This window comes from Cebus imitator, unplaced genomic scaffold (assembly GCF_001604975.1).
Source record: "Cebus imitator isolate Cc_AM_T3 unplaced genomic scaffold, Cebus_imitator-1.0 Scaffold370, whole genome shotgun sequence".
NCBI lineage: Eukaryota > Metazoa > Chordata > Mammalia > Primates > Cebidae > Cebus > Cebus imitator.
Window position 1 is genome coordinate 188,491 of NW_016107685.1, and position 26,324 is coordinate 214,814.

A 26,324-nucleotide genomic window follows, 5' to 3' on the forward strand; every position below is an offset into this window, starting at 1 on the left:
CCAGAACTGATCAAAGAAAATGAGTTTAGATTCAGAGATCTCAATAACTCTCAATCAGAACAAATAAAAAGAAAGGCCCACCTAGCAATATTATAGTTAAACAACAGAACACTAAAAGGGAAAACAAGATCTTAAAGGCAATAAAAAAGAAAAGAAAAATCTATACAAAGGAATAAAAATTAGACTAAATGTTGACTTCTCAAAAACCAATTGGAAGTCAGAAGACAATGAAATGATAGTTTTATAATGCCAAAATCAAAGTAACTCAGTTTTACGCTCCCAAATTGTTATTCCAAGACTATGTTTTAAGAATAAAAGCAAAATAAAGGCATATTCAGGAGCTGTGGCTTTCAGTTGAAAGTTATCACCAGCCTACAGATACCTCAAGAAATAGGCCTAGGCAACAAAGCAAGATTCCATCTCAAAAAAAAAAAAAAAAAAAAAAAAAAAAAAAAAAAAAAAAAAAAAAAAAAAAAAAAAAAAAAGAAAGAAAGAAAGAAATGGGAGAATGAATATCCTGACCCCTCTCTCGTTGTCTGAACCTAAGCGGAAGTAAACTAAGAACATTCTTTCAGTTTGAAGAAAGATAAACAAAAACCCCAAAGCCTTCAGGGACACTGAGCAGGAACAAATGGCAGGCATCCAAAATAATGCCCCAAACTAACTTTATAAAGCAAGGATTACCTCGATTCCAAACCAGACAAGGACAGCACAAGACAGTAAATTACATACATCACTCATGAGCACAGATGCAATAAAATGCTAAGTGAAATATTAGCAAACTGAACTCAGCAGTGTCAAGAAAACATACTATATATCAAGATCAGTGTGGATCACTCTAGGAATATAAGATTGGCTCAAAATTAGAAAATCAATCAACACAACTGACCAAAACAGCAGATTAAAGGGGTAAAAAAGCTTTACTGGATTATGGCATATGATAAAACAACTCTGTGTGATAAAAAGGCTTAGTCAACTAGGAAAAACATAGTCAACTAGAGTAAAACATTCTTAATATGCTGAAGATATCAAAAGAAACATACATAGCTAAAATCATACTCTATGGAAATGTAAAGACATTCTATTTAAAGTAAGAAACAAGTCAAAGATGTCTACTATCATATTATTTAGCATTGTACTGGAAATCCTAGTCTGTGCATTAAATACCAGCAAAAAAGGACAAAGGGTGCACAGATTAGAAAGAAGCAAAGAAAACTATCATAATTCACAGATGACTGATTATCTACGAAGAAAATCCAGGAAAGTCTACAATCAAATTATAAGAATTAATAAGTTCTAGGCTGGGTGCAGTGGCTCAGACCTATAATCCTAGCACTTGGGGAGGCCAAGGCAGGCAGATCTACTGAGGTCAGGAGTTTGAGACCAGCCTGGCCAACGGGGTGAAACCCTGTCTCCACTAAAAATACAGAAATTAGCCAGACATGGTAGTGGGTGCCTGTAATCCCAGCTACTTGGGAGGCTGAGGCAGGAGAATCACTTGAACCCGGGAGGCAGAAGTTGCAGTGAGCAGCGATCATGCCATTGCACTCCAGCCTGGGCGACAAGAGCAAAACTCCATCTCAAAAAACAAACAAACAAAAAGAACTTAATGAGTTCTACAAGATTGCCAAATAGAAGATGTATTAATATAAATAATTTTAACTATATATAGCAATAGTTGGAAAATGAAATTTAAGAAAAAATACCATTTAAAAGAACAAAAAGTAATGTACCTAGCAATAAGTCTAACAAGAGACATGTAAGATCTCCATGTAGAAAAGTATAAGCTTTGAATGAAAAAACTTTAAAGAAGAAATAAGTAAATGAATAAGTAAATGGAGAGATATACTATGGTCATGTACAGAAAGACTCAATATCACAAAAGATACAAAATTTTCATAAATTAATCAGTAGACTTCATACACATCCAAATACCAGAAGTAATGTTTAACTTGGCAATGTGATTCTAAAATGTGTGAGAAAAGTCAAGTACTAGCCAAGGCTGAACTAAAAAATAAGTAGGCTAGATGATTTGCCCTTTCAGATGTTAAGGCTTATCATAGAACAATAATATTTTGCAAATTGTGATATTAATAGGGATAGTTAAACATCACAGTGGATAGAAAAGAGAATCCAGGTTCTGCATATACAGAAATCTATATAAGAGCATACAGTGCGGCTGGGCGCGGTGGCTCAAGCCTGTAATCCCAGCACTTTGGGAGGCCGAGGCGGGTGGATCACGAGGTCAAGAGATTGAGACCATCCTGGTCAACATGGTGAAACCCCGTCTCTACTAAAAATACAAAAAATTAGCTGGGCATGGTGGTGTGTGCCTGTAATCCCAGCTACTCAGGAGGCTGAGGCAGGAGAATTGCCTGAACCCAGGAGGCGGAGGTTGCGGTGAGCTGAGATCGCACCATTGCACTCCAGCCTGGGTAACATGAGTGAAACTCTGTCTCAAATAAATAAATAAATAAATAATAAGAGCATACAGTGCATATTATTGGGAAAATATGCCAGAAATTTTCTTACCCATATAGAAAAATAAATATAGATATGTTATGGACTGAATGTTTTTGTCCCTCCCAATTTATATGTTGAAGCCCTAATCCGCAGTGTGATTGTGACAGTATTTGGGAATGGAGCCTTCGCGAGGCAATTAGGTTTACATGAGGTTCTGAGGGTAGGGCCCCCATCATAGGGTTAGTGTTCTTATAAGAAGAGGAAGAGAGACTAGGACCAGAGTGCTCTCCATCTCTCCATCACTTGAGGGGACAGTGAGAAGGTGAGTCAGGAAGACAGCCTCACCAGGAATGGAATCTGCTGAAACCTGATTTTGGATATCCCAGGCTCCAGAGCTGTAAGAAATAAATATCTATTGTTTAAGCTGTCCAGTGTATGGTATTTTGTTATGACAGCCCAAGCTAAATGCTATATGATGCCTATATGACACTACATAAAAAGTTCTGTTCTAAGTGGATTAAAATCATAATTGAGGAAGAAAAAAAAACCTTAAAACTTCTGATAGAAAGCATAGGAGAAATATCTTTCTGACATAGGTTAGGGAAGTACTTCTTAAGTAAGACACAAATCTGCTAATTTACAATGGAAAATACTGATACATTTTATTACATTAAACATAACCTCTATTTATCAAAGACACCATAAAGTGAACACAAAGACAGCCATAAACTGGGAAATGGTGTTTGTAAAACATAACCAACAAAGAATTTGCATCCAGACTGTTTAAAAAGCCTATGTATATCAAAAAGAAAAGGGGAAAAAAAATAGAATAAGTGCTGAACAAGAATTTTCACAAGAAAGAAAACATAAATGGCCAATAAACATATCAAAAGACGGTAAAACTGGGCAACAGAAGAAATGCCAATAATATATCATTTTACATACATGTACATACATTAACCAGTGGCAATTGCAAGAGTTGAAGAGAAAGTGGAACAATAAGGATTGTCCCATTTCAACAGTGGGAGGATCAATTTGTGATATGTGAAAACGACTGAAAAAGACCTTGTCACTATCTAAAAAAGTTGAACACACGCGTAACTTACCTCTATCAGGGATACACTCTAGAGAAATAATTGCATATGTGAACCAAAATATGTGTACAAAAATCTCTGCAATATTATTCAGAATCACAGAAAAACTAATGACATCCTGAATGTCATCAATATAGGAATCCTAATTTGTCATATATTAATATTAATAAAATGGATTATTATATAACAATGAAGATACATAAGCCACAGCTGCTCTGCTTATTTCTATTATTAAATGCCATAATCAATGTTGACTGAAAAAAAAGCTAGTCAAAGAGCTATAAAAGCCAAAACAGACAAAACCCAAAATCATATTGTCATATATATATATACATATATGCATTTTTTAAAATATCACAATATAAGCAAAATTCAAGATAGAGGTTTTTTCTTGACAGGATTAGACTGAGAGGGAATGTGACAGAAGACAATTCAAGGGTCAACAAAAGTACTGGTAAAGTTCTACTCTTCAACTAAATGATGGGTTCAGGCCTGTTCATTTAATTATTCCTTCATTAAATCATATTATTACACATACTATATTATATACATTCTATATTATAAAAAGGGAGCCATGGCAAATCTCAGATCTTTATATTCAGTCTCTGTATATATATAAAAAAACAAAACCCACGGTCAAAACAGCCCCAAATAACACTTTTTAAAATGGAATTTAAAAATACAGCAGACTATAAAATAGCCTGAAATTCTGTCGGTGGGACCTACCCTCTCCGTGGCCCTCCAAAGGCTTAGGTTAATGCTCAGAAGATATATTGTTTGCCTGAGGAAACAACTGAGAAATTTGAAGCCTGTAGCTTTACTGGTTTTCCTCCTTGATAAATAATTTCACACTCTCCTTAACCCTGTGGAAATCCAGGATTTTCCAACAATGGAAAAGAAACCCTTACTCCCAAGAGACTGCTGAAATGACAGTGACCTCAGGGGCCAGAAGGTCTCTACCACCTGCCACACCATATTGTCCACAGGAACCTGTCCTAGGAGTCGTTTCCACCAAGGATCATCAACCAGATTTTTATCAGCCACTGTGCAGTATCACCACAGTGTTGTTATCAGTGTTGCTCTCACCACAAAGTCTCTAGAAGGCAACTCTCCGCAGGATCCTCATTGAACTTCCTAATAACATCTCCAGCTATTTTATAGGATCCATTTGTCAAAAAAATAAATAAATTAATTAATGTCTCATTAGATGGTGTGACCAAAACCTCTCTACCATACCTGAGATCAGACACAAGTCCAAGGCACCTCATTGCAGCTGGCAGTGTCTCAGCTCCCATAATCAGGGAGACTTAGTAAATACTCCAGTGACAGGGGAGCCATTCATATCTTTGTACAAGCAGCCTTCCCATTTTGTTTCTTTAAACCTTCTCATGTTGCTTCATGATTTTGTCAATGGGGGGATTTGGGAGACAATCCTTGCTTTCCCTAGCATCCATTGTTGGGTTTACATGCATTATAATATTTTAAGATCTATTCCTTCCTCAGTATTCCAAATCACCTTGGTTTCATCAACTGCTATTCTCTGCACCGTATCCAGCTGCAGCTCCTTTCTTTCTTTCCTCATGATTATGATAAAGGCCAGCAGAATCCCATGCTACACTCTGTTTATTTGGATAGCAGAACAAAGTTGGCACTGGAACCTTGTGGCATGTGGAGAGAAGGTGTCACACAGGGCAACCAAAGCATGGGTGAGCCCCTAGTTCATTAAAGTGGCTGAGGATAAGGGGGTACTGGTGTAGGTATTTGGTCATTAGGCAGAGATTAGTCTTTCAAGAAATAGGCTCCAGACTCAAGCTGAATCCATGTCTGAGCTGAATAAGGACAGTGGTGCTTGGTCCGTTTGGATGCCATGGCAGAGAAAGAGAGCTAGGCTGGCCTCAGAATAGCTCATATCCAAGAAGAGAAGCTAACAAAGTTATCACAGGGAATTTGGACAGGTGAAAGAAACAAGTGGCTTTAAAATATCAGAGTTACCTAAGAATATTCAATTTTCCTTTCTATTTCTGGAATGTCAATACATCTCTGTGGGACAATGAAAAGGATGTAAATGGAATAGAAATATCACCTCTGAAATCTTATGTTTAAAATGTAGACATAGATATATGGTACTACTACACAGCACTTTGACTTCTCTCCTGAGCCCTAAATTGGATGTGACTGTCGATAGATTAGTTTTGTCATTATCTATAGTTTCTTTTCAGACTTCCCTCCTTGTAACTTGAATTTTGTGAGTTTTACATTTAAAAATGTGGTACCAACTCTTCTCAACCACTCCCACTTGTAGGACTGAAGTTGAGGATCCAATTATGGGAAATGCTCTTGAGCCAACCTGAGAACATAGGTAAGTACCTACTGCTCTCAGAGTCAGGTAATGGTCTCTTAGCTCAGACTACAGTTAATAGAATGGCAGGTTCCATTTAGCACAAGCAACCTGAAAAAGTTCTAAAGAAATTGTGGTAAGGAAGACAGAGAACATCTGCTGCCTATTAGGGACTAGCTAAGAATCTGGAAGTAGAAAAGAGAGAATATTATTCTTTAATGTTTTCATGAACGATACGTGGGAAGTTCAAAATCAATATTGTTAAAACACTGTTTCTGAAAAGGTACAAGGAGGTTCTGAAATAACAGTTACATGTACATTGACAGAAATTTTACACTTTGTCCTCAAGATAATATGTAAGTAATCTGTTTCCCTGCTAACCAAGATGCCCACCCCCCATCAAAATGAAGAAATGCTGGACTCACATTGGTGACATATTCAATATCCTTCCAAAGGATGCACTCCCTGGGGAAATCAGCCAAGTCTAAGAAATGATCCACCACCACTTGGCCAATTAAGTCATGACGAGAGAACCTGTCAAAGTCGTACACAGAGAAGTGAAGCTTCCGTGCTTCAAGGTCATTGTAGGGAACTGGAAATAAAAACACTTCATCAAACACAGGGTTCAGGGTCTTTCTGTGAACTTTAGTCTGGTGTTTTGTTTTCCGATCAGGAAGCAAATAGATCTTCACATAAGGATCTGAAGTTCCAGAAAAGTCCTTGGCGGGCAAATTGACAGCTTTGTGAATCTTCACTATGAGCTGCTCTAAGTCACAGTCATATTTTAAAATGAAGTTCAGTTTCCCACACGCCTTGCTGTTACTCCGTCTCCCATCATCATTATCCAAGGACCTCTGCTTATATAACTCTGGTTTAATTCTACCAATTCCAGTCAACTGTTCCTGTTTTTGAAGCTGCTGGATATTGAAGTCTGGGTTTGACAAGTTGAGTTGTCTTCGGAATGAATTATGCCTTGAATAAGAGCAACACAGAACAAAGTTATAAACTTATTAGCTATGGGTCTCTCAGAAACTTTTGCTTGGGATGTAGGTAGACTGTTACATTCTGTCAGGAGCTTAGATCTGTGGGCCTTTTTGTGTGTGTGTCTGTGGCCTAAATTCAAAATGCTCATCAGTGTGATTAAGCTGTTCCCTAAGGCTTGAAGCTCAAAACTGAGACTTGGTATCAGGAAATGAACCTAGTAACATGCGACCTCAGAGCTTTAAAGGTTTAATACACTTTCTAAACTGTCTAATATGCCATTAAAGAAGCTTATTCATCTGGTGGAATATAAAGATTTGTACAAACTGCTTTAAAAATAAAATTATTCAACTTTATATATAATATCATTCTGAAATTGAAATAGCCAAGTGTTGCCTTAAGAAGAATGAATCTTTCTCTAAATTACACAGAATTTCTTGCCACTAGCTTATAGCTTTATAAGGATATAAATTGTTTTTTTAGGATATAAATTCTTACTGGTTCAAATAAAATCATTTCAACACAAAAACACGGTTTCTGCTCATGCAAAAATGTATGTGACTGGGATGTGCCTGCATGTAGTGGCTTGTGGTGGCTCTGACAGGGGCAAGTGACAGCATTGGGACTGTGCTTTTGCTGTGCACATGGGTGATTAGTGATCAAGAGGACAGGTTTCATTTCTGAAATAAATACTAATGGCACAAAAATGAAAGATGAGCTACTATAAATGTATGTAGGGATTCAGCTGGAAGATGGTTGGATACTGATATTTGCAAATTAAATATTTGCTAACATAGTATACTCTTTACCCTATAAGTTTATTGATTTGGGTTAGAAGTTTCTCTAAAATTCTCCTTAAAGTCTGTCGGATCTGTGTATGTCTTCACAAATTGAGTGAAGTAGTCATTACATACAAGGTTGTTTTTAAGGTTACTTTTGTTTGTTTTTAGCTCAGAGTTTAGAGTCATTATATCGTATTGCATGCATTTGCTCAATAACCTTAATTAAAATAGCCTCTTTACTAGAAGGTGAAAGAGAACAGCTGGGATGTCTCTTAGGGATTGGTAAACAGTTGGAGAGGCAGAGTAAACATTTGAATTTGCCTTCTCTTTCTTTCTTAAGACGATGAAATAAAGATGTAAAAATGGAATTAAGGGATCCCCAGACATGTTGGAAAGTATTCTCCCTTGTCATCATGGATGTTATGCTGAGCATTCCTCTTTATCTTAAAATAGCCTCCTCATCACTAATCACCCACATGGTATGACAAGAGCATTGTCACAGAGCTGTCACTGGTACCTGTCACATCCAACACAGTCCATAAAAAGCAGACACAGCCCAGTCACATACATTCCCACATGTGCAAAAACTGTGTGGACTGAAAGTTGCTGTTGTGAGATTTTACTCTCTTATACAGAAATCCACAATCTTAAGGTGTCTCTGTATTTTATGATTTGGTTGAGCAGGGGAGGAAAGGGAGGACTTGCTGTTAAGCATCTAAAACTGGCTTTATGTGCTAGGGCAGCCAGGTCATTCCCTTGTCCAGAAGTGGAACCAATGTAGTGCTAGAACAGAGCTTGAGTCTCACTTTACTGGACTCTGTGAGTAGAAAGGGTTGGGAGGCAGCAGAGAAGTACCCTGCTATATGCAGAGGCCAGAACAGGCTGGTGCCAGCCCTGTCTCCCTCTGCTATTGATTTTTCTTTACAGGCTAGATTCAAAAAACGTCCATAATTATGTCCTGGGTCAGTTCCTATCTTTCTGGGTGCTGTCTAGTAAGTGGTGCTGTTTACATGATAAAAGTGCACCCTTAAGATCCACTGGATGGTCCTTCTTCAGACGAGCCTGTGGTGGACCAATAATTCTGTGTCTGTACAATCCAGCCCCAGATAACAATCTCATGTCAGCCCTAGGCCCTATCACTAAGCTCCCCAGGTGGTTGCTGGGCAGACTCAGTGCATTACAATTTACCTTTGAATTTTCTTAGTACTGGCACTAGATTCAGCACAGCAACATTTTGTCTTCACCCTGTTTATAGGACTTAATCTACCATAGTTTTAATTTTAATTAAAATTACATAGATTTGGCTATTTAGTAATGTGACATATTCTGTTTTACATGTATATTTTCTTAGACATGAAATCTGAAGAGAAATTGTCCTGCATGCTCAACTCTTCCTAACCAAAGTGGATTGCCAGCACGGAGTGGGGATTGTTGGTGTAGTTCAAAGCCTGAAAAAAGATCTCATTCCCTGAGAACCCAACTGCAAAGGAATCCCTTCAAAAACTCCCAATACAGCTAAAGATTCCTCTTAAAAAACAATCACAGTTATGGGCTAGGTGCAATGGCTCATGTCTGTAATCCCAGCACTTTGGGAGGCTGAGGCTGGTGGATCGCTTGAGGTCAGGAGTTCGAGACCAGCATGGTCAACATGGTAAAACCCTGTCTCTACTAAAGGTATAAAAATTAGCCAGGCATAGGGGCATGTGCCCGTAGTCCCAGCTAGTTGGGAGGCTGACGCAGGTGGGAGAGGTTGTGGTGAGGAGATAACGCTGCTACACTCCAGTCTGGGTAACAGAGGCCGTCACCCAAAAAAAAAAAAAAAAAAAAAAAAAAAACCCAAACCAGAAAACAAACAAATGAACAAAATTACAGATATGAATACTATTATCTACTCAAATATTTTACATTATTAATTTCATTCCCAACACTTTCCCCTCTATTCAGAATCACACCTACTATTAGGAAATCAGTTGAATCTAACTGTAAGGTAGTGGCTTAAAGCAGATAGCAAAGACTGTAACAGGGCATGACAGGTTCTCACTCATGGGGCTCCCTTTCAATCTCTTTCAATTTACATTCAGAAGAGGTTAGAGTTTACCGGAGTTGGGGGAGAGGCATGGTAGAACAGTGAAGCTTAGAACAGCCAGAGAACCAGGGTAACTCATAACCTCCCCACATAACCTCTGGAGCTATGGGGGCTGAAAATGAGAAAGTAGAGCGGGGCGACTGCCCCAGGGACATAAAGGAGAAGAGGAGGTAGAGGAAATGGAAAATCAATATTCTATAGCTCTCATAGGCTACACAAACAGAGGTGCAAAGAAAAAGCAAGCCCAAAGCAAGAGGGAGGAAAGATATGAAATATAGCGCCATGACCTGAACTTGCCTCATCCCAGGTGAGGTGGCTCTAGGCGGTCAATGGAGGTGGTTTTGAATGCAGTAAATGAGAGGCTCCCAGAGCAAAGGTCTAGAATTTTAATGCCACTGAGTGACATGAATAATGACATTGAGGGACGTAGGAATGTGGCAAAGAGAGATCCGTGTCTGAAGCACTCAGTCCTCTGAGTAGGTCTGGGGAGTCCTGTATTTTGGTGTTCTCAGAACTTAATGTGCACAATGAATGGTAAAAAGAAAAAACGTGGACCCCAAGGACAGTGGGTCAGAAGGAAGGTTGAGAGATGATCTCCTCTACAAGTAAGTCACATTCTAATGCTGCTGCAGAGAAGCTGGCTGCTGGGGTTGGAACTCTCAGTTTCCTCCACCTCCCCTTCTCTCCCTGGGTGGGCAAAGGCTGTTTTCCTCTCATGGAAGAGACAACAAAGAGAAACTAAAGATTCAACTTGGCCACCCTAACCTAAGTTGGAAAATAGCAGTTGAAGCTGTGGAAAGCTTGAGTTCAAAGATAATTAACAAAATGTGCAAAGTAGATTTCCCATAAGAAACTCAAAAAGATACTTTCATACCTGGAGAAATCTGAGCCTTGTGCTGAGTTGCAGCCAGAGGTCAGGAAGGGTCAGAAGCCCAGAGGTACAGGGTTTTGTCCTCCTTTCCTTTCCTTAAATGTGAATTAACCAGTCCCAGCTCTAGGTTAGTTAGTCCCTAAACTATCACCCAAAAAGCCAACTGTGTCAATCAGATCTTAGGAGACAGGACGTAACGGCAATTCAACAAATTCGAATTTGCAAAGCAAAGTGTCAAATAAGGTGGAAGGTACAGAAGAGAAAAATGTAGTCACTATCTTGAAGGAAACAGCTGTCCAGGCAGGCAATAAGATGGTCCCCCCCAACCCCATAACTATAAAGTGGGGCAGAAGGATTAAGTACAGATCAGGGATTAGAAAGTTCTAGAAGAAGAGGGAGAAAGGCCTCTGGCTGAGGAAATTTTTATGAAGGAGATGATACCTGAGGTGGGCTTGCCTACTTAACTTGGTTGCATCCTTAGCCACCTCCAAGCTGATGCTGTAGACTTCAATACAGACATTAACTCCATTTTCATCTTGGTCCCAGCTCTCTAGCAGGATGGGACTTGCAGCTCTTCTGCCCCAGTAGCTTTTTCAGAGTCCCCCACATACACTGCATCTTTGAGTCCAGACTCTGTACAAGCCAGCACTCAGATCCCCAACACCCCATCCATCTCAGGCGTTCATGTGCAGTCATGAACAAGTGCACCCTAATGTATGTTCCTTCACTGTAGTGGCCCATCTCAGAGGTGAAATCTGACCTGTCCTTTCCCTGGTTCTTGGGTACCAGTGTTTGCCAGGCTTCAGGATCGAAGGAGAGAAAAGATAGAAGCGAATTGTTGTTTCAGAAATGTTACTGGTTTCTTTCCTATGTTCAAGTCACGGCAGGGAATTATGGAAACAGTGGAGAAAGGATCTTGTTTTTCTTTTTCAAAAATCCCCTTCATCATGAAGAAGAGAGAGTCGGTCTGTCCAGAACCACAGGCAGACACAGAAGAAGGGGAAATCCTGGATAGGGACAGACACAGTTAGTAGACTACAAGGGCAGGAGGAAGTGGAAATCTGAGGCTTTCTTGGCCTGAAGATTCAAGGGCTTCCAGCATAAGTGAGATAATGAAGATACAGGCATTAGGCCTTGGGGCCAGTGGATGTGTGTGGTCAAGTATAGGTGGATACACTGAGGCAAGACTTGCTTCCTCCCACTCCCTCCCAATTTAAACAGATTTGAAACCTTGAATATTTTATCCTTTATAATCAGGATGAGACTTTGTTCACCAAAACTTTCTCTACAGTAGCTAACATCATATAACTCTTTTCATTCCCATTGATCCCAGCTGAGTTCAGGCCCTCTGACAGGCAGGCCCCTGTCTTCATCACTGTCCCATGCATCTTATATATTCTTTCCAGATTAATCTTCTAAAGAACAAATTGAGACATCAGTGTGTATAATTGGGCTCTTGCTGTGGGTCTTTTGAGGGCAGGATTATAAATTTTTTCTCTCTTCATTGCCACCACCGAATACTAAATTTTGCACATAGCAAATGCTTAATATCTGTGTCTAGAGTAAATACAGAAATGCTATGAATAAAATAATTTCTCATAATTTTAATCCCCGTAGAGAAAACACTCGATTACATATCGTTTCAGGGTCTCATGGAAGTTGAGATAGGTCTAGGCAACTTCCACTGTTGAAGTAGTTAGCTTATTTAAATATGAAGAAATAACCATGATTCAAGAGTTATGTTTTAGATATTTACATTGAACCAATGTTCTCACCACACAAAAATATAACGTAATAGAAATGTGCTACTCATAGCATAATTACAACATTTAAGTTTTGTGTACTATTTACTGGAATTGTGGCCAGTCATGGGACCTAAATTTAGAGTGTGATGGTTATCTTCCTCTTTCAATTCTGTCAGCATATTTCTATAACTCTATCGAGTTGCTTAATTCAGAGATAGGGTCAAACACCTAACGTGGGGCTCTTAATGAACGTGAGACCTAGGACAAATGGCTTACTACCAGCCTCACCATTACAGGCTCCACTCAGTTATACTTCTGGCCCTTTGCCATTCTTGTCAGATGAGCAAGAGAAAAGTGGCCTGATATTCACCAACATATTCTGTCAGTCATTCATGGAAAGAAGTTCTCCATGTGCCAAGGGTTACTAGGGGCTAGATAGATAAAAAGAAACAAAACACTTGTGGTCTCTGGGCCCACAGAACTCACTCTAGAGCAGAGTACAAGCAATAAATAATCACTTAAAATAATTTAATCCTGGGTGCAGTGGCTCATGCCTATAATCCCAGCACTTTCAGAGGCTGAGGTGGGCAGATCATGAGGTCAGGAGTTTGAGACCAGCCTGGCCAACATGGTGAAACCTCATTTCTACTAAAAAATACAAAAATTAGCCAGGCATGGTGGCACATGCCTGTAATCCCAGCTGCTTGGGAGGCTGAGGCAGGAGAATCACTTGAACCCAGGAGGTGGAGGTTGCAGTGAGCCGAGATTGCACCACTGCACTCCAGCCTGGGTGATAAGAGCTAAACTCCTTCTGAAAAATGATAATAATAATAACAATTTAACCCTGTGAAGGAGTGAAAGCAAGGCAATGCAAGAGAGAATTACAAGTGGGAAGGAATGGGGAACAGAACACAGCCTTCAGATAGGGTGGCTAGGGAGGCCTTTCTGAGAAGGTGATGTTTCACCTAAGGCATTAGGGAAGTAAAGGACCTGAGAAGGGTAAAAGAAAAAAAAAAAAGGAAAACCGTTTCTGGCTGAGGCAACAACATGTGTGAAGACCTCAAGGCAGGAAGGGGCTTGGGAAGCTGAAGGAACTAAGAGAGAGGCTAGTGTAGCTACAGTATAACGAGCTTCTTCCATGCAGTCTCCTATTGAATTCATGTTAAAAGTGTCACCGGTTCTGCAACACGGTGGCCCTGGCCATAGGTAAGGCTGGAAGCAGACTGTGCAGTATTATCATGCAGGGCCTTAATAGACTTGATAAGGAGTTTGTGGTGTGGTAATTGAAATTTTTGAAAAACCGAAGTGTTACATAAGAAATTTGAGAAGACTTAAAAAAACAGGATGAACTTTCATCTTAGGACTTGAATCAGGAAATGGATTAGATGGCCTTTCAAGGTTCCTTCTATTTTGGGGATCCAGGGATTTTCATATATTTGGAGTAGAGTACTTTATAAAGCTCTGGTATTAAAAAATTCTGAGAAAATTAAAACATCCACATTTCCAGCATATTGGGTCACTGTACAAAAGGGATTTCATTCAAATCAAAAAGAATTAACAGGAATTTTGGATGATACTAATAGTCACTGAGGTAACTAGATACAGAATCCTAACATGCTTGATCTTGAAAGAACAACAGAAAGTCATTCTGACCAGAAACATTTTTAGAAGACAAAACAAAGCCCATCTTTAAGACATTCCAAAAAGGCACTGTGTCAGCCAAACATATCCAAGAACAAAACCAAGCTGAAGAGGCCAGGTGAGGTTGAGATTTTTGATGTAAATGCTGCAACAGAAACTGTACCAATCGCAAGGATCCTGAAGACATCTTTAAATGGAGGCTATGTCTTAGGTGCACTGGGAACCCTGAGATAATGGTTGCCCTGAAATGGGGATAACAGCTGCAGGATGGAAGCAGTAAGGAAGACAGTGTCGGCAGGGAGAAAGTAAAGAACATAATGACAAAGAAAAGAGAAGAAGCAGTAACTGGAAAAGCAGACTGTTTAGAGCTGTCTCAGCAAAGGTTATCTTTCCCCTCCCTAAATATGGTTATCAAAAATGTTACTTAAAGAAGAATGTTAAAAATGCTTTGAGGCATGAAGGAAATCTCATTCTTTTTTTCCATTTTGTTAGCAAAAAGTATGTATATGTGTGTGCATTTTCTCATGATGCAACCCAATTCCCAAAGAATTAGAAGAACCATGCACTGCTCTTATTGTGGTGAGATCCTGAGACAAGGATATGTATTTCTAGACAGACCCCATAAAACTAGGTCAGTAGCAATTTAGGTATGAATGTTTTAAATGCATAACAATGAAAATTGTCAGTAGTAGGTCGGATGCAGCTAGAAAGAGTAGTTTTCTTATGGTAGTTCAGATATTGCTAAACCTGATTTTTGCCATCAGAAAAGATAATGTAATTGCATGCCTCCCAAACTAAAATAAATTTGAACACAGAGTGCATTTTACAGGGATAATTCCTTCACTCTACCTCTTTGTTTTTTTTCCTTCTAACCAATTTCTACAAATCAGTAGTGATGATAACAGTTTTTATTTTTAAGCAAATAAGTACTAATATGCAGAGTATTGATATACTTTTCCAGTATAAATATTGTGATAATTATAGTGACATCATTACTATCAGTTTGTTAGAATTATGGCAGAGCTTTCAGATCAAATCTAATAAGATCACAGTATGTACTACCACTATATATTGGAGGAACCTAGACCAGAAAAGTTACATGCAGAGTAGAACGAAATAGGAGACAATTTCGATGGAAATTTCAATGGAGACTCCGTCTAAAAGGCTCTAGTTATTGAAATACTGAAAGGATTTGATTATGAGTCTGCACATTGCATGAGCTTTATGACAGCATCAAACAGAGCTCTAGTTATATTTAAGTCTTAAATCTGAAGATAAATTCTAGTGATAAAATCTGAGGATTTCTTCTAAATCAAATGGCAAACAACTACCCATCTCCTCACAGAGGAATATTTTAGATTTGCCTCTTTGATTCAGAATTGGAAATGATGCAAAAATAAGTTTCTAAAACAATCAAATTATAAACCGGCATATTCCATCCCACTTAATGAGAATGAGTGGAGCCTCTAGGATAAACTCAATTAACATGAAAAGGGTAAAGTCTTATTTCTGTTTCTGGAGAACAAACAATAAAGATTTCTAAAAAATACCTCCAAACTGTGCTTATACTTTCCAAATAACAGCACATGCTATTCCTCTGGCCATCACTCAGGCCAATATTTTCATTCTAAAGAGAGCTGCTTCCTGAGTCTCTTTTCCAAAAATCTCTTATTGAAAAATGAGTTTTTATATCCAGTGATTTAGAACTGTCTGTTTAGCCTCAAACACTATTTTGTGCAATGTCTGAGCCTTGGGAGAGGCCATAATGGCAATACTAACAGCAAAATGGCAGCTCGCATTTTGGAGTATTTACTAGGTGCCAGACCTGTGCAGCAAATGTTATCATTTCAGTCTTAAAACCACCTACAAATCAGTACTATCTATTCCTCTTATGAGGAAGAGGAAATGGACACATATGGAGTTTTAAATAATTTGTTCAATTTTATACCTGTAAGTGAAGGCAATTCATTTGACTTGAGAGACTGCACCTTTTATCACTGCATTATATTATTTCTCTACTGTTGAAGAGCAGAAAGCATCCAGACAATGAAAAGAGAGTGATCCAGGCCTGGTTACTCTGTGACCCTCCCAAAGGCTAGAGGTGGACAAAGACCTCCAGCCACACCGTGGAGCCTGAAGAGAGCCTGTGCGTGACTGTTAGGATAGGCAAGATGCACAGGGAATACATTCTACAGCAGTAGGAGGGCAGCAGGGAAGAGTGGTTAAGAACTCAGATTCTTGTGTTGGTTGAACCAGGGTTCCAACCCTGACCTGGGTGTTTACATATATGACTTTTTAAAAAATTTAATCTCCTTGACTTAAGTTTCTTCAACTGTAAAATAAAAATAATAGTATACATCTCATGCTAAGTTGCGAGCTATAATAAAATATGAATATAAAGTTCTTATAGAGTACTTCACACATGCTAAGTCTTAATATGTTAACTATTATTTTTATGAACTAAGTAAAGACCAAGAAGGGCTCAGGAACCTAACTTCAGCATAGGAAGCATGGGATTTCCCCATATTCATGTCTCTGATACAGAAGGGAAATCTAAAATGTTATAGGCTCCTTGACCAATCAGTGCTATTGTTGCCAGAGAAGGGAATGGGCAGTTCTTGCTTGCATTCAGAAACGAAGAGGAATTACTAACCGAACCGACGAGGTTGGCTCTGTGACTTGGCGCTGCACGCGGATGCCATGGGCACAGTTCTCCTGAACCCCTGTCTGGGTGGAGAGGGGAATGTCAGGGGAAGTGTGGCTGATCTTCATGGAGGAGTCAGGGCAGGGCGTGGGAGGGTCTAGGAAGTCCTCGCTGTTCTCCTGCTCATTGGTCTCTGTGTCCGTGTAGTTAAGAGGCTCCTGGTTGTTGTCTTTGCTACCAGAAGGCAGGCCTCGTTCTCGCCACGGAACCCAGCAGAGTTTCCAAGACACGAACAGAGACACGCCAAAGAGAGCAAGACCACAGGCAGTGACCACAAGGGTCAGCAGGCTCACTGAGATGTCTGCAAAGAAGCAAAGATCAAAGGTCAGTGTTATCATTCCCTCCACGCCCAACCATTCCATAGGGTGGGCAGAATGACCCTCTCATCCATTCATCCCTCGGGAGCTGACTATGGAAGCCCACGCTGGGGCGCACAGCTGGGTTACTTGGTTCTGGGGCAGTGACAATGAGAATTCATACACAAACCATAGGACCCGTGAGCAAAAACACACAAGAGGTAACATGGCATGCAGGCCATGTTTAGAAACAATAAACAGCCTGCTATGGCAAGAAAATGAATATATTCATGGGGACTAGAACGCCCTTCAAGTCAAATAAGACTCTATCCCACAGGCAGCACCAATCATTAATGTCTTTTGAGCGGGGCAGTTTCAAATGTCCTTACAAATTACTCGGTCATTTCAGAGAGCTGTATAATATAATTGAGAAATTGTGTAAGTCACAACTTCTTAAAAGAAACCAGAGTGCTTTTTTTTTGGTTCTACTTTTCCTATTAACTTTTAAGGTTCTAAGCAAAATGAAACTCAAGTCTTCTGTGGATTTTGCAGCTACAAGAACAACCACCACTCAGTGGCAGATCCTCAGGACCCAGGACACAATACTGTAGTTTGGGTTTCCCCAGTAGCATACCCTAAAACAATTATTCAAGGGCAAAGCATTATTTAGAGGGAGAAAGGGAAGCCAGTAAAAGGTACATTATCAAGCCAGTTCCTACAGTAGGGGAGTAAAGATTAAGCCTGCTGGAAAGGCCTAATACACCTCAGATATACTCTACCCAAGTGGCAAGGGATCCAAGGTATTACACATTAGCTCTCTTTAGTTGTTAATTTGAGGGCATTTCCCAAAGGGCATTAAATTCCCATCATTTGAAACCTGCAGCCCAGATGAACAAAGTAGGCTCCAGTGGTCAGGAACATCCCACATTGAAATCAATGCAGAGGCTGCATTGGAGGTCAACAGGCACACACTGAAGTGGTAAGGGGATATGGCAGGTAATCGCAACATCTGCTACGTGGATCATGGACCACAGCCCCATGGGTTCAGCAAGTCTTGGCAGTACAATATCCAGTGATTATGCCCCTAAGGTTCAAAACAGCTCACCCACTCCAGGCTTCTGCCCCAGGCTACAGTAGAGCCAGGGAGGCTAAGCATCAATCTGAAGGCATTTCTGGCACTATGGTGGCTGTAAAATCTTTATTTTAAAGAACCACCCTTCCTGTCATTACTGTGCTTCATTACACCCAGGATGCCCAAGGATTCTCCCCAGGATTTGCCTTTACTGCCCATCATTAATATTTGCATTGCTTCAACCAAAGTTTTCTGAATGCCTACTACATGCCAAGTGTTATGCTAAGCTCTGAGATACAATGAGGAACATGATAGGCGCACACCATGTCTTCACAGATGCATATTCTAATGAAGGAGAAAATTAGAAATGAGTTATTTGGTACTCACAATTTCAACTATGCACAGCACTGCCAACATACCATGGTCTGTGACAAAGTTGTATTTTTGCTGCAGCATGCATGGGAACCCCTCCTGCAAGTCACTTACCTACTGAGTCAAGCTGAACAACCACCATCCCTGTGCTTTTCAACATGACACTGACAGCACTTGGTCATTCTTGTGAACTGATAAAACTGTTTATCAAAAACTCCTCTTAAAAGAAACCCAGCTGCCAGGGCTGGTGATGGATTTAACATATTTCCTCTATGCCTCCCAATCAATATTCACCCTTTTAGTGAAACAATATTATATCTCTGTTTGAAAATACTGGGGTTAAAGTTTCAATATGGGTAACTGTGTCAATCTTTTTCACTTTTATCTCCTCAAATCCCATGGAAATGGGATAAGCAATAGAAAATAAAAAAGAGCATCACCAATTCATCAGTTAACCAGTAACTTTGAGGAATGTCTGGAATTGTTTTAAAAGAAAAGCCCATCAGTGGGAACATTTAATACAGGCAAATGAAGGGAAACTGAGAGAAATTTAAAATCCCAGGTGCAGAGCAACAGGCAGGGATGGGGAACAGAGAGTGGAGTCAGTGGGGACAAAGTAAAAGGGGCTAGGTAGTATACCTCACAGAGCCTAACGTGAGGCGGGGGGGCATGGTTTGACCCCGGACTCCACCTGGTTCTGACCACTCACACAGGAGAGTAGAGAACATGCTGGTGCAGACCTCTATGCTGGGTGGTAGTGCTGGGGGACCAGGAAGGAGGAAACCCTGTCCCAGGTAATCAGGCTGCAAACATCGATCCCCACCTTCTCCAACACAAAACAGGCTCTACATAGCAGTGAAATCTCTTAATACATTCTGTAATCTAAATGGAGACAAAACTTCTGTACATTCTGTTAATCACTTCAACTCTGTCCTGAGATAGACACTGCTAAGAGACCACCAGCAAAGGGTGGAGGAGGGGCACATTGGGAGGACATAGGATTTAGGAATGTGATGAGATAACTGTATTATTACTCACCAAATAGTCACTGTGTCCTATCACAGGGCTCCTCTCCAAGGGAGAAGCATAAATCCCAATCCCCAACGTTGGTCTTGGCTGTATGACACTCTGGTCAATGAAATACAAGTGAACATGGCTCATGCCACCTTGAAGCAGAGGTCCCTTGTGCTCCCACCTTCTGCATGAGAAGAGCTCTCAGATAAGATCTGATCATCCAGCCTGACTGCCATAATGAGAAGACTCGTGGCATTAGCCCAAAGTGCAAAACAAGGAGAAAACTAAAACATGACTGACAGCCTGGGGCAAAGCTACAGCCGACTCACAGATCCATTAGCAAAACCTAAATATTTAGTGTATTAAGTAACAGGATTTTAAAGGGGTGTTGCCACAACAACAACAACAAAAGCTAATTTATGTGATCATATAATTTACTGTCCAAAGCTGGGACACGGTTAGGAGAGTCAAGGGGTTATATTAATAATTACATGTACATTAATAATTACATGGGGATAAGATGCTTAGGATTGTCCAGGGAAAATTGGGACATAGGGTCATCATAAATGTAAGAACCCCATGTGACCTCTGAACTCATCAGCTTAGCACAACATGACCTCTCAGGTTTCACTTGGCATAGATAGCATATTGAGTAAAATGAAGTTCTGTCTCACTTTTAACTAGTAACCACAGGACATCTGACCCAGTTCAAGAACAATTCCAGCTTGTTAATTGTCTACAGCTCTTGCACTCACAAAACAGCCTGCTCAGAAATCCAGTCATGGGAGATCCAGAAGAGCAGAGATCTTGTCCATCTCAACACTGAGTGCCAAGAATCTAAAAGAGTTCCTGGCACATAGTAGGCATTCAGCAAGTGATAAAGCCCACCTGAGGAGCCCTGTACCATCTGCTATGTCTACCTTGAATTATTGTTGTGTGGATTGTGGCCTGTAAGCCCTAGGAGGCCCAGTTACACTCATTGTCATTATAGATTTTTGTGCATGTTGTTATTTTTTAAATTATGGCAAATAGCAGGAGTGGCTTTTTTTCTGATTTACACAAAGGTGTTGTGTGAGTTAGCAGTACTCCAGGGAGAAATGCCTGCAGGAAACACCATTGGTGACCTACACAGCCACACCAGACGCCAAGCATAATCGTCTGTACTACTGTTTACAAATAGCTGAGTATGCCTTCTAGATAGTATATTTGTACCTTTCTCTTGTTTTTTTCAGAAACAGGTGCTACAAAGCTACTTCAGCATCACTAAGGCCATACTTCCCACCTCTGACCCATGACCTCCAAAGTTGGAGAGGGAACATCAGCTTAGAATCATAAGATGTTATTTCTTCAGTTAGGTGGTAGGTACATGACCATTTGTTTTATTATTAATTTTTATATGTGTTCGTTAGATATATTATTGTCATTTATGGTATATCTCATTTTAAAAATTGAAAAATATATGACATGAAAAATAATCATGAGGTAATTTTTCTAAATAATGTGAATTGCATAATTAGTTCTTTTTTCCAAAAGTCAAGGTAATAACCAGATAGTCACTCAGGGATGAAAAGAGGCAAATGGCAAACCAGTTCTGATCCAAATCCCTAGAAGTATTGCCGCTTTGGGGGTGACTATGCATAAAGCTATACTCAGAGCTGACATAGAGTGTATTCTTCCCAGGGAAGGTGTGGCACAGGATGTCCTGTAATCACGCCTGTTTGTCAAAAACCTCTTCTAGTGGCTATTAGCCCTAGCCATAAGACATGATGCATTGTAGCAACATCCCTGGCATACCAGATAGAAGACATCATGACACCTTGTACCCAGCAGACATTCCAGCTGGACACCTATAATTCTAGGGGATGCCTGCAAGTGTTTTTTCTTTAAAAAGTGGACCTGTTTTAGAGTGGCAGTGACTACTGGCCAACAAGTGAAAAACTTAAGCCCATATACCTATGTGAAAAATTGGTTATCTTCCTAAAATTTGAAGGGCCAGGAAAAACACATAAACAGACAATAAAAGAAAAGTCATGAAACAAATGGGCAAATCGACACCTCAAAAGCGGGTAACCAAGCTGAGCCATCAGAATAAATGGTCCCTGACATGAAACGAATTACAGTAATGCAAGAGGCAAATTAATTCATGTACTGAGATTTATAAAACAGCAACCAAGAGTGAGAATTATGACTGCGGCAGTAACTGGAAAAAAACACCCTTGAGATCTAATCTGATCTAACAGTAAAATAATGTAATTGGTGAAACAGAAGAAAAATTCAGTAGAAAGCAAAGTCAAGGAACATGTACCTGAATGTAGACCGAGAAAAACAAAACCAAGCAAAACAGATACTTCGGAAATTTAAACGAAAAATATGATATGTATTCATTCAGGAGGTCCAATATTTAAATTTTCTAGAAGTAAGAACAGAGAGAATGAGAGAATGATGGTAAAAGTCATCAAAGAAAAAAACAAAGTCCCCTAGAACTGAAGGACAAGTGGATAGGGGTCCACTGAGCACCTATAATAAAATATCACTACCTTGGTCGCATTATTGTGAAATTTCAAAACATGAATATTAGAGAAGGTCAGAAAACTTAAGAGACAACATGAATCTGGAAAAATAACAAATAAATGGGAACCAATGAGAAAACATGGACACAGGGAGGGGAGCACTACACACTGGGGTCTGCTGGGGGGAAATAGGGGAGGGACAGTGGAGGGTGGGGAGTTGGGGAGAGATAGCATGGGGAGAAATGCCAGATATAGGTGATGGGGAGGAAGGCAGCAAATCACACTGCCACCTGTGTACCTATGTAACAATCTTGCATGTTCTTCACATGTACCCCAAAACCTAAAATGCAATTAAAAAATGCAATTAAAAAAAAAAGAAATGAGAACCACAGTGGCAACAGACTTTTCACCAGAAACCATAGGTAACTGAATAATGCCTGCAAACTTCTGAGAAAAAATTACATTCAACCTAGAATTCTGTATTCAAATGCTATCAATAAAGTGTGAGGGCTAAAAAAGCCACCTTTCAAAACAAGTCAGAAAAACTATTTTTTATGTATTTATCTTAGCGAGTTACTTGAGGATGAATGTAGGAGATTAAAATGAGACAGAAAACACGCATACAGGAAAAACTGTATTCAAGTTGGAAGACTGGTTGACAAAAGTCCCAGCATGGGAGCTGAGCTACGGGCCTAGAGAGGAGCCAGTTCAGCCTAGAGCAGTTATGTGATTGGGTTTAAAACACCATACAACTAAGACACATTTATGAGACAAGAAATGTTTGATTTTAAAATGTAATGACATTAGAGGTTATTGTTATTTTAGGTATGATTATTGTATTGTGGTTATGTGTTCTAGGTATATATAGAAATGATCAAATGATATGTCCACAATTGCTTCACATTATAGATAAAATAACATTGACTATGAATTGATAACTGTCTGAGTTTTGAGCACATGGAGTTTATTATATTAACCTCTCTACTTTTAAATATGTTTGTCAATTTCCTGATGGAAAGTAAAAATAAAACAAGTTTTGGTAGGCGGAATCTCTGACTTCAAGCATAGATATTCTTATTTAATATATCTTGGGTGAGGTCCAGAGTCTCCATTTTTAGCAAGTATCTCAACTCTCTGAATAAATATGATCTCTCTCTTTCTCACACACACACACATACACTCACACACACACACACGCCCGTGTTCAGAATACAAGATGTTTTCCTGATCCTCAGATAATTGCGCCTGGGTTGGGGGGTCCTAATAAATATAATACTTGGAAATTTAGTTAGAAAATTAGCCCATGGAGAACTTGAGGATATCAATGGTGCTTTGTAGGGAGGTGGTAATGTAATTAGATAATGGAAACAGGTGGGATCAACAGCTCTGATGATAAGTGTTTCAGATTGCTGAACCAATGAGGAAACACTGTATTAAAATAAATCTTACAGATAATCCAGAACAATTCATGCCACAATTACCTCATCAATATCCCTTTCATGTAACTACAAAGCCTTCATTTAATATCCTAATTTCTGTATTTTTAAACTTTACAAAATGAATGTGTCCTGCTTTTGCAATTTAAAAAGATAATATTACTGTGAAACTAAAACTTCTCTAAAAATTAAAGTCTATTCAAATAAAAAGAAAGAAGAAAAAGAAGAAGGAACAGGAGGCAGAGAAAGAGAAGAAGGAGAAATGGTTGAGTTCAAGCATCACAACATTCTGAAATTATCCAGCGAAGAACTTAGCTCCATACACACCTCAACAGGCCAGAAGACATTCTCTGAGTGGTGACCTTGCAACATCTTGGATAAGAGGCATGTAATAGATTCCAGTTTAAATCAGATACTTGGTGTTTAAATGATTGAACTTAAGTCATCTGGTAAATATAATATTGAAGAAACATTGTTCTTTAGTGATACTACAGGCACCATATCACAGTATGTTACAGAAATACACAATCAAGATCTGCATTTCAACATTGTGTAACCATAGATAAATTTTCCATATCTTGTTTTGTCATAGTAACATTGGGATAATAATGGTATCTACATCTTGGGGTTTTAGTGAACATTTAGAAAGGTAGCAGTGCTCACTAAATACAAGTTATTGGTTTTTTTTCATGAGGTATCTCAGGATTTGGCTTCTCCATATTGAGATTTATTGTGAATAAATAATCACTTTGATTACTAAATACTGAGGCCTCTGGCAGCTTTAAAAAATGGCCTGGCATCAAACAAATATCAGGTTCTCAACAGGTGCTTATTGAACTGAATTACTGAGGACAAGAGAAGGAGCTTCTACTGAGTACCTGATATTTACTACGTATTGAATTAGGGATATAAAATAAATAAAATTAATCCTTGTCCTCAAGGAACTACTAGTCAAGAGAATTTCAAGAGTGCTAGTCACAATTTATAGAGTGCCACTATAGTCTAGAAGTCAGGCATACATAAACCAATACATCAAGTTCAGAGATGGCTTTTCATAAGACTAAGGAATTGATTCCAAGAAGTGAGGGTGCTGCTGAAATAAATACCTAAAAATATGAAAGCAGTTTTGAAATTATGTAATGGGTAGAAGCTGGAATAATTTTGGGGTGCATGCTTCAAAAAGCTTATACTGCCATAATGGACCATTAAGAGCAATGCTGGTGAAGCCTCAGGAAGAAAAGAGAAGAGCTGTAGAGAAAGCTTCGAGCTTCTTACAGAACTTTTATGTACCCATGACCAGAATGTTGGTAGTATATGAACAGTAAAGACCATTTGATAAAGTCTCAGAGGGAAATGAAGAACATGTTATTGGAAACTGGAAGAAAGGTGATCTTTGTTATAAAGTGGTAAATAACTTGACTGAATTGTGTTCATGTTCTGCTGTTTTGTGGAAGGTAGAACTTGGGAACAATGAAATGGGATATTTAGCTGAAGCTATTTCTCACCAAAGTATTGAAGTTGCAGCTTGGCTACTCCTGGCTGCTTATAGTAAAATGAAAGAAGAGAGAATGACTTAAATACAGAATTGTTAAGCAAAACAGAGTGAGAACTTGTAGATTTACAATATTCTCAGTTTATCCACATTGCAAAAAATTAGAACCCATGTTTGGAAGAGAACAATAGTAGTGTGGCCAACTGATTAATTAAGAGATTAGTATGGGTATGAACTGCAGACTTAATCAGCCTCCCCAGCCGGGAAACTGCCAATATGAACTGAAGGGGAAGGAAATGAGAAGGAATGAAGGCAGGCTGTCAGATTTGGATTTTACAGGATTGGAGCACAATGCTATTCAGCTGAGACATGCACTATTTATCAAGAGAAATAAAGAATGACCCTGAAGAAGATTCACAGATCATCAGGGTTGCCTCCTTGGTTTCAAAAGGGGTGGCCATTGCCTTCCTTTCAACAGGCTAGATGGCCCCACTGAAAGCCATAGGGGAAGGGCTGCCCAGAGGTGTGGGTGTGTGGGCCATGTGGCAGAACTCTGGGGGCTGAGTTTATGCCTGACAAAGCAGCAGGGGGCAGAGCCACAGCCCCAGGCAGGCCCTCAGTCCCAGTGTGCCTGGAGGGCAGAATATTAAGCCAAAGAGGGTTATTTTTGAGCCTTGAGACCTCATGGAGTTTGTCTTATAGTTTGGACTTACTCATGACCTGTTACCTCTTTTTCCTATTTTATCTCTCCATTTTGGAACAGAAATGTTCATCCTAGGCCTTTCCATCATTGCATTTGGATGCACATAACTTGCTTGGTTTCACAGGTTCACAGCTGGAAAGCAATTTGCCTCAGGATAAAATCATATTTTGAGTCTCACCCATATTCAATTTAGATAATATTTAGATGAGACTGGATTTTAGACTTTAGAGTTAATGCTGAAATGAGCTAAAACTTTTGGGGCTTTAGAGATGTCATGAATGTAGTTTGCAAGTAAGAAGGACATAGATTTTGGGTGGCTAGTAGTGGAATGATATAGATTTAATGCTTGTATCCCCCCAAAATTCATATGTTGAAATCCCAACATCCAATGTAACAGTATTAGGAGGTGGAGCCTTCAAGAGGTGATAAAGTCACGAAGGTGAAGCCCTCATGAATGGGATAAGTGCCCTCATAAAAGAGACTTAAGAGATTTCCCTCACTCCTTCCACCATGTGGGGACACAGAAAGTATGCTGGTGCCTTGGTTTTGAATTTCCCTGTCTCTAGAACTGTGAGAAACAATTTTCTGTTGTTTATAAGCCATCTAGTCCATGGCCTTCTGTTATAATAACCCAAATAGACTAACATACCATAGATGAGGAGTGAGTCAAATCCTACTTATTACTACTTCTCTTATACAAAGGTAAAATCCAGTCATCTGTCAT

General features: G+C 39.4%; 1 protein-coding gene across 4 annotated transcripts in view; it reads right to left on the reverse strand.

Annotated features, from left to right (window-relative positions):
• The window catches only part of SYT9 (synaptotagmin 9), a 245,525-nt gene that overhangs the window by 173,757 nt on the left and 45,444 nt on the right, over nucleotides 1–26,324 (reverse strand). For all 4 annotated transcript variants that reach the window (XM_017507190.2, XM_017507189.2, XM_017507188.2 and 1 more), the window contains exons 2-3: nucleotides 16,655–17,006; nucleotides 6,321–6,867 (exon numbers count right to left, since the gene is read on the reverse strand). In XM_017507190.2, the coding sequence (XP_017362679.1) occupies nucleotides 6,321–6,867; nucleotides 16,655–17,006 (899 nt within the window). The remainder of the gene's footprint in view (nucleotides 1–6,320; nucleotides 6,868–16,654; nucleotides 17,007–26,324) is intronic.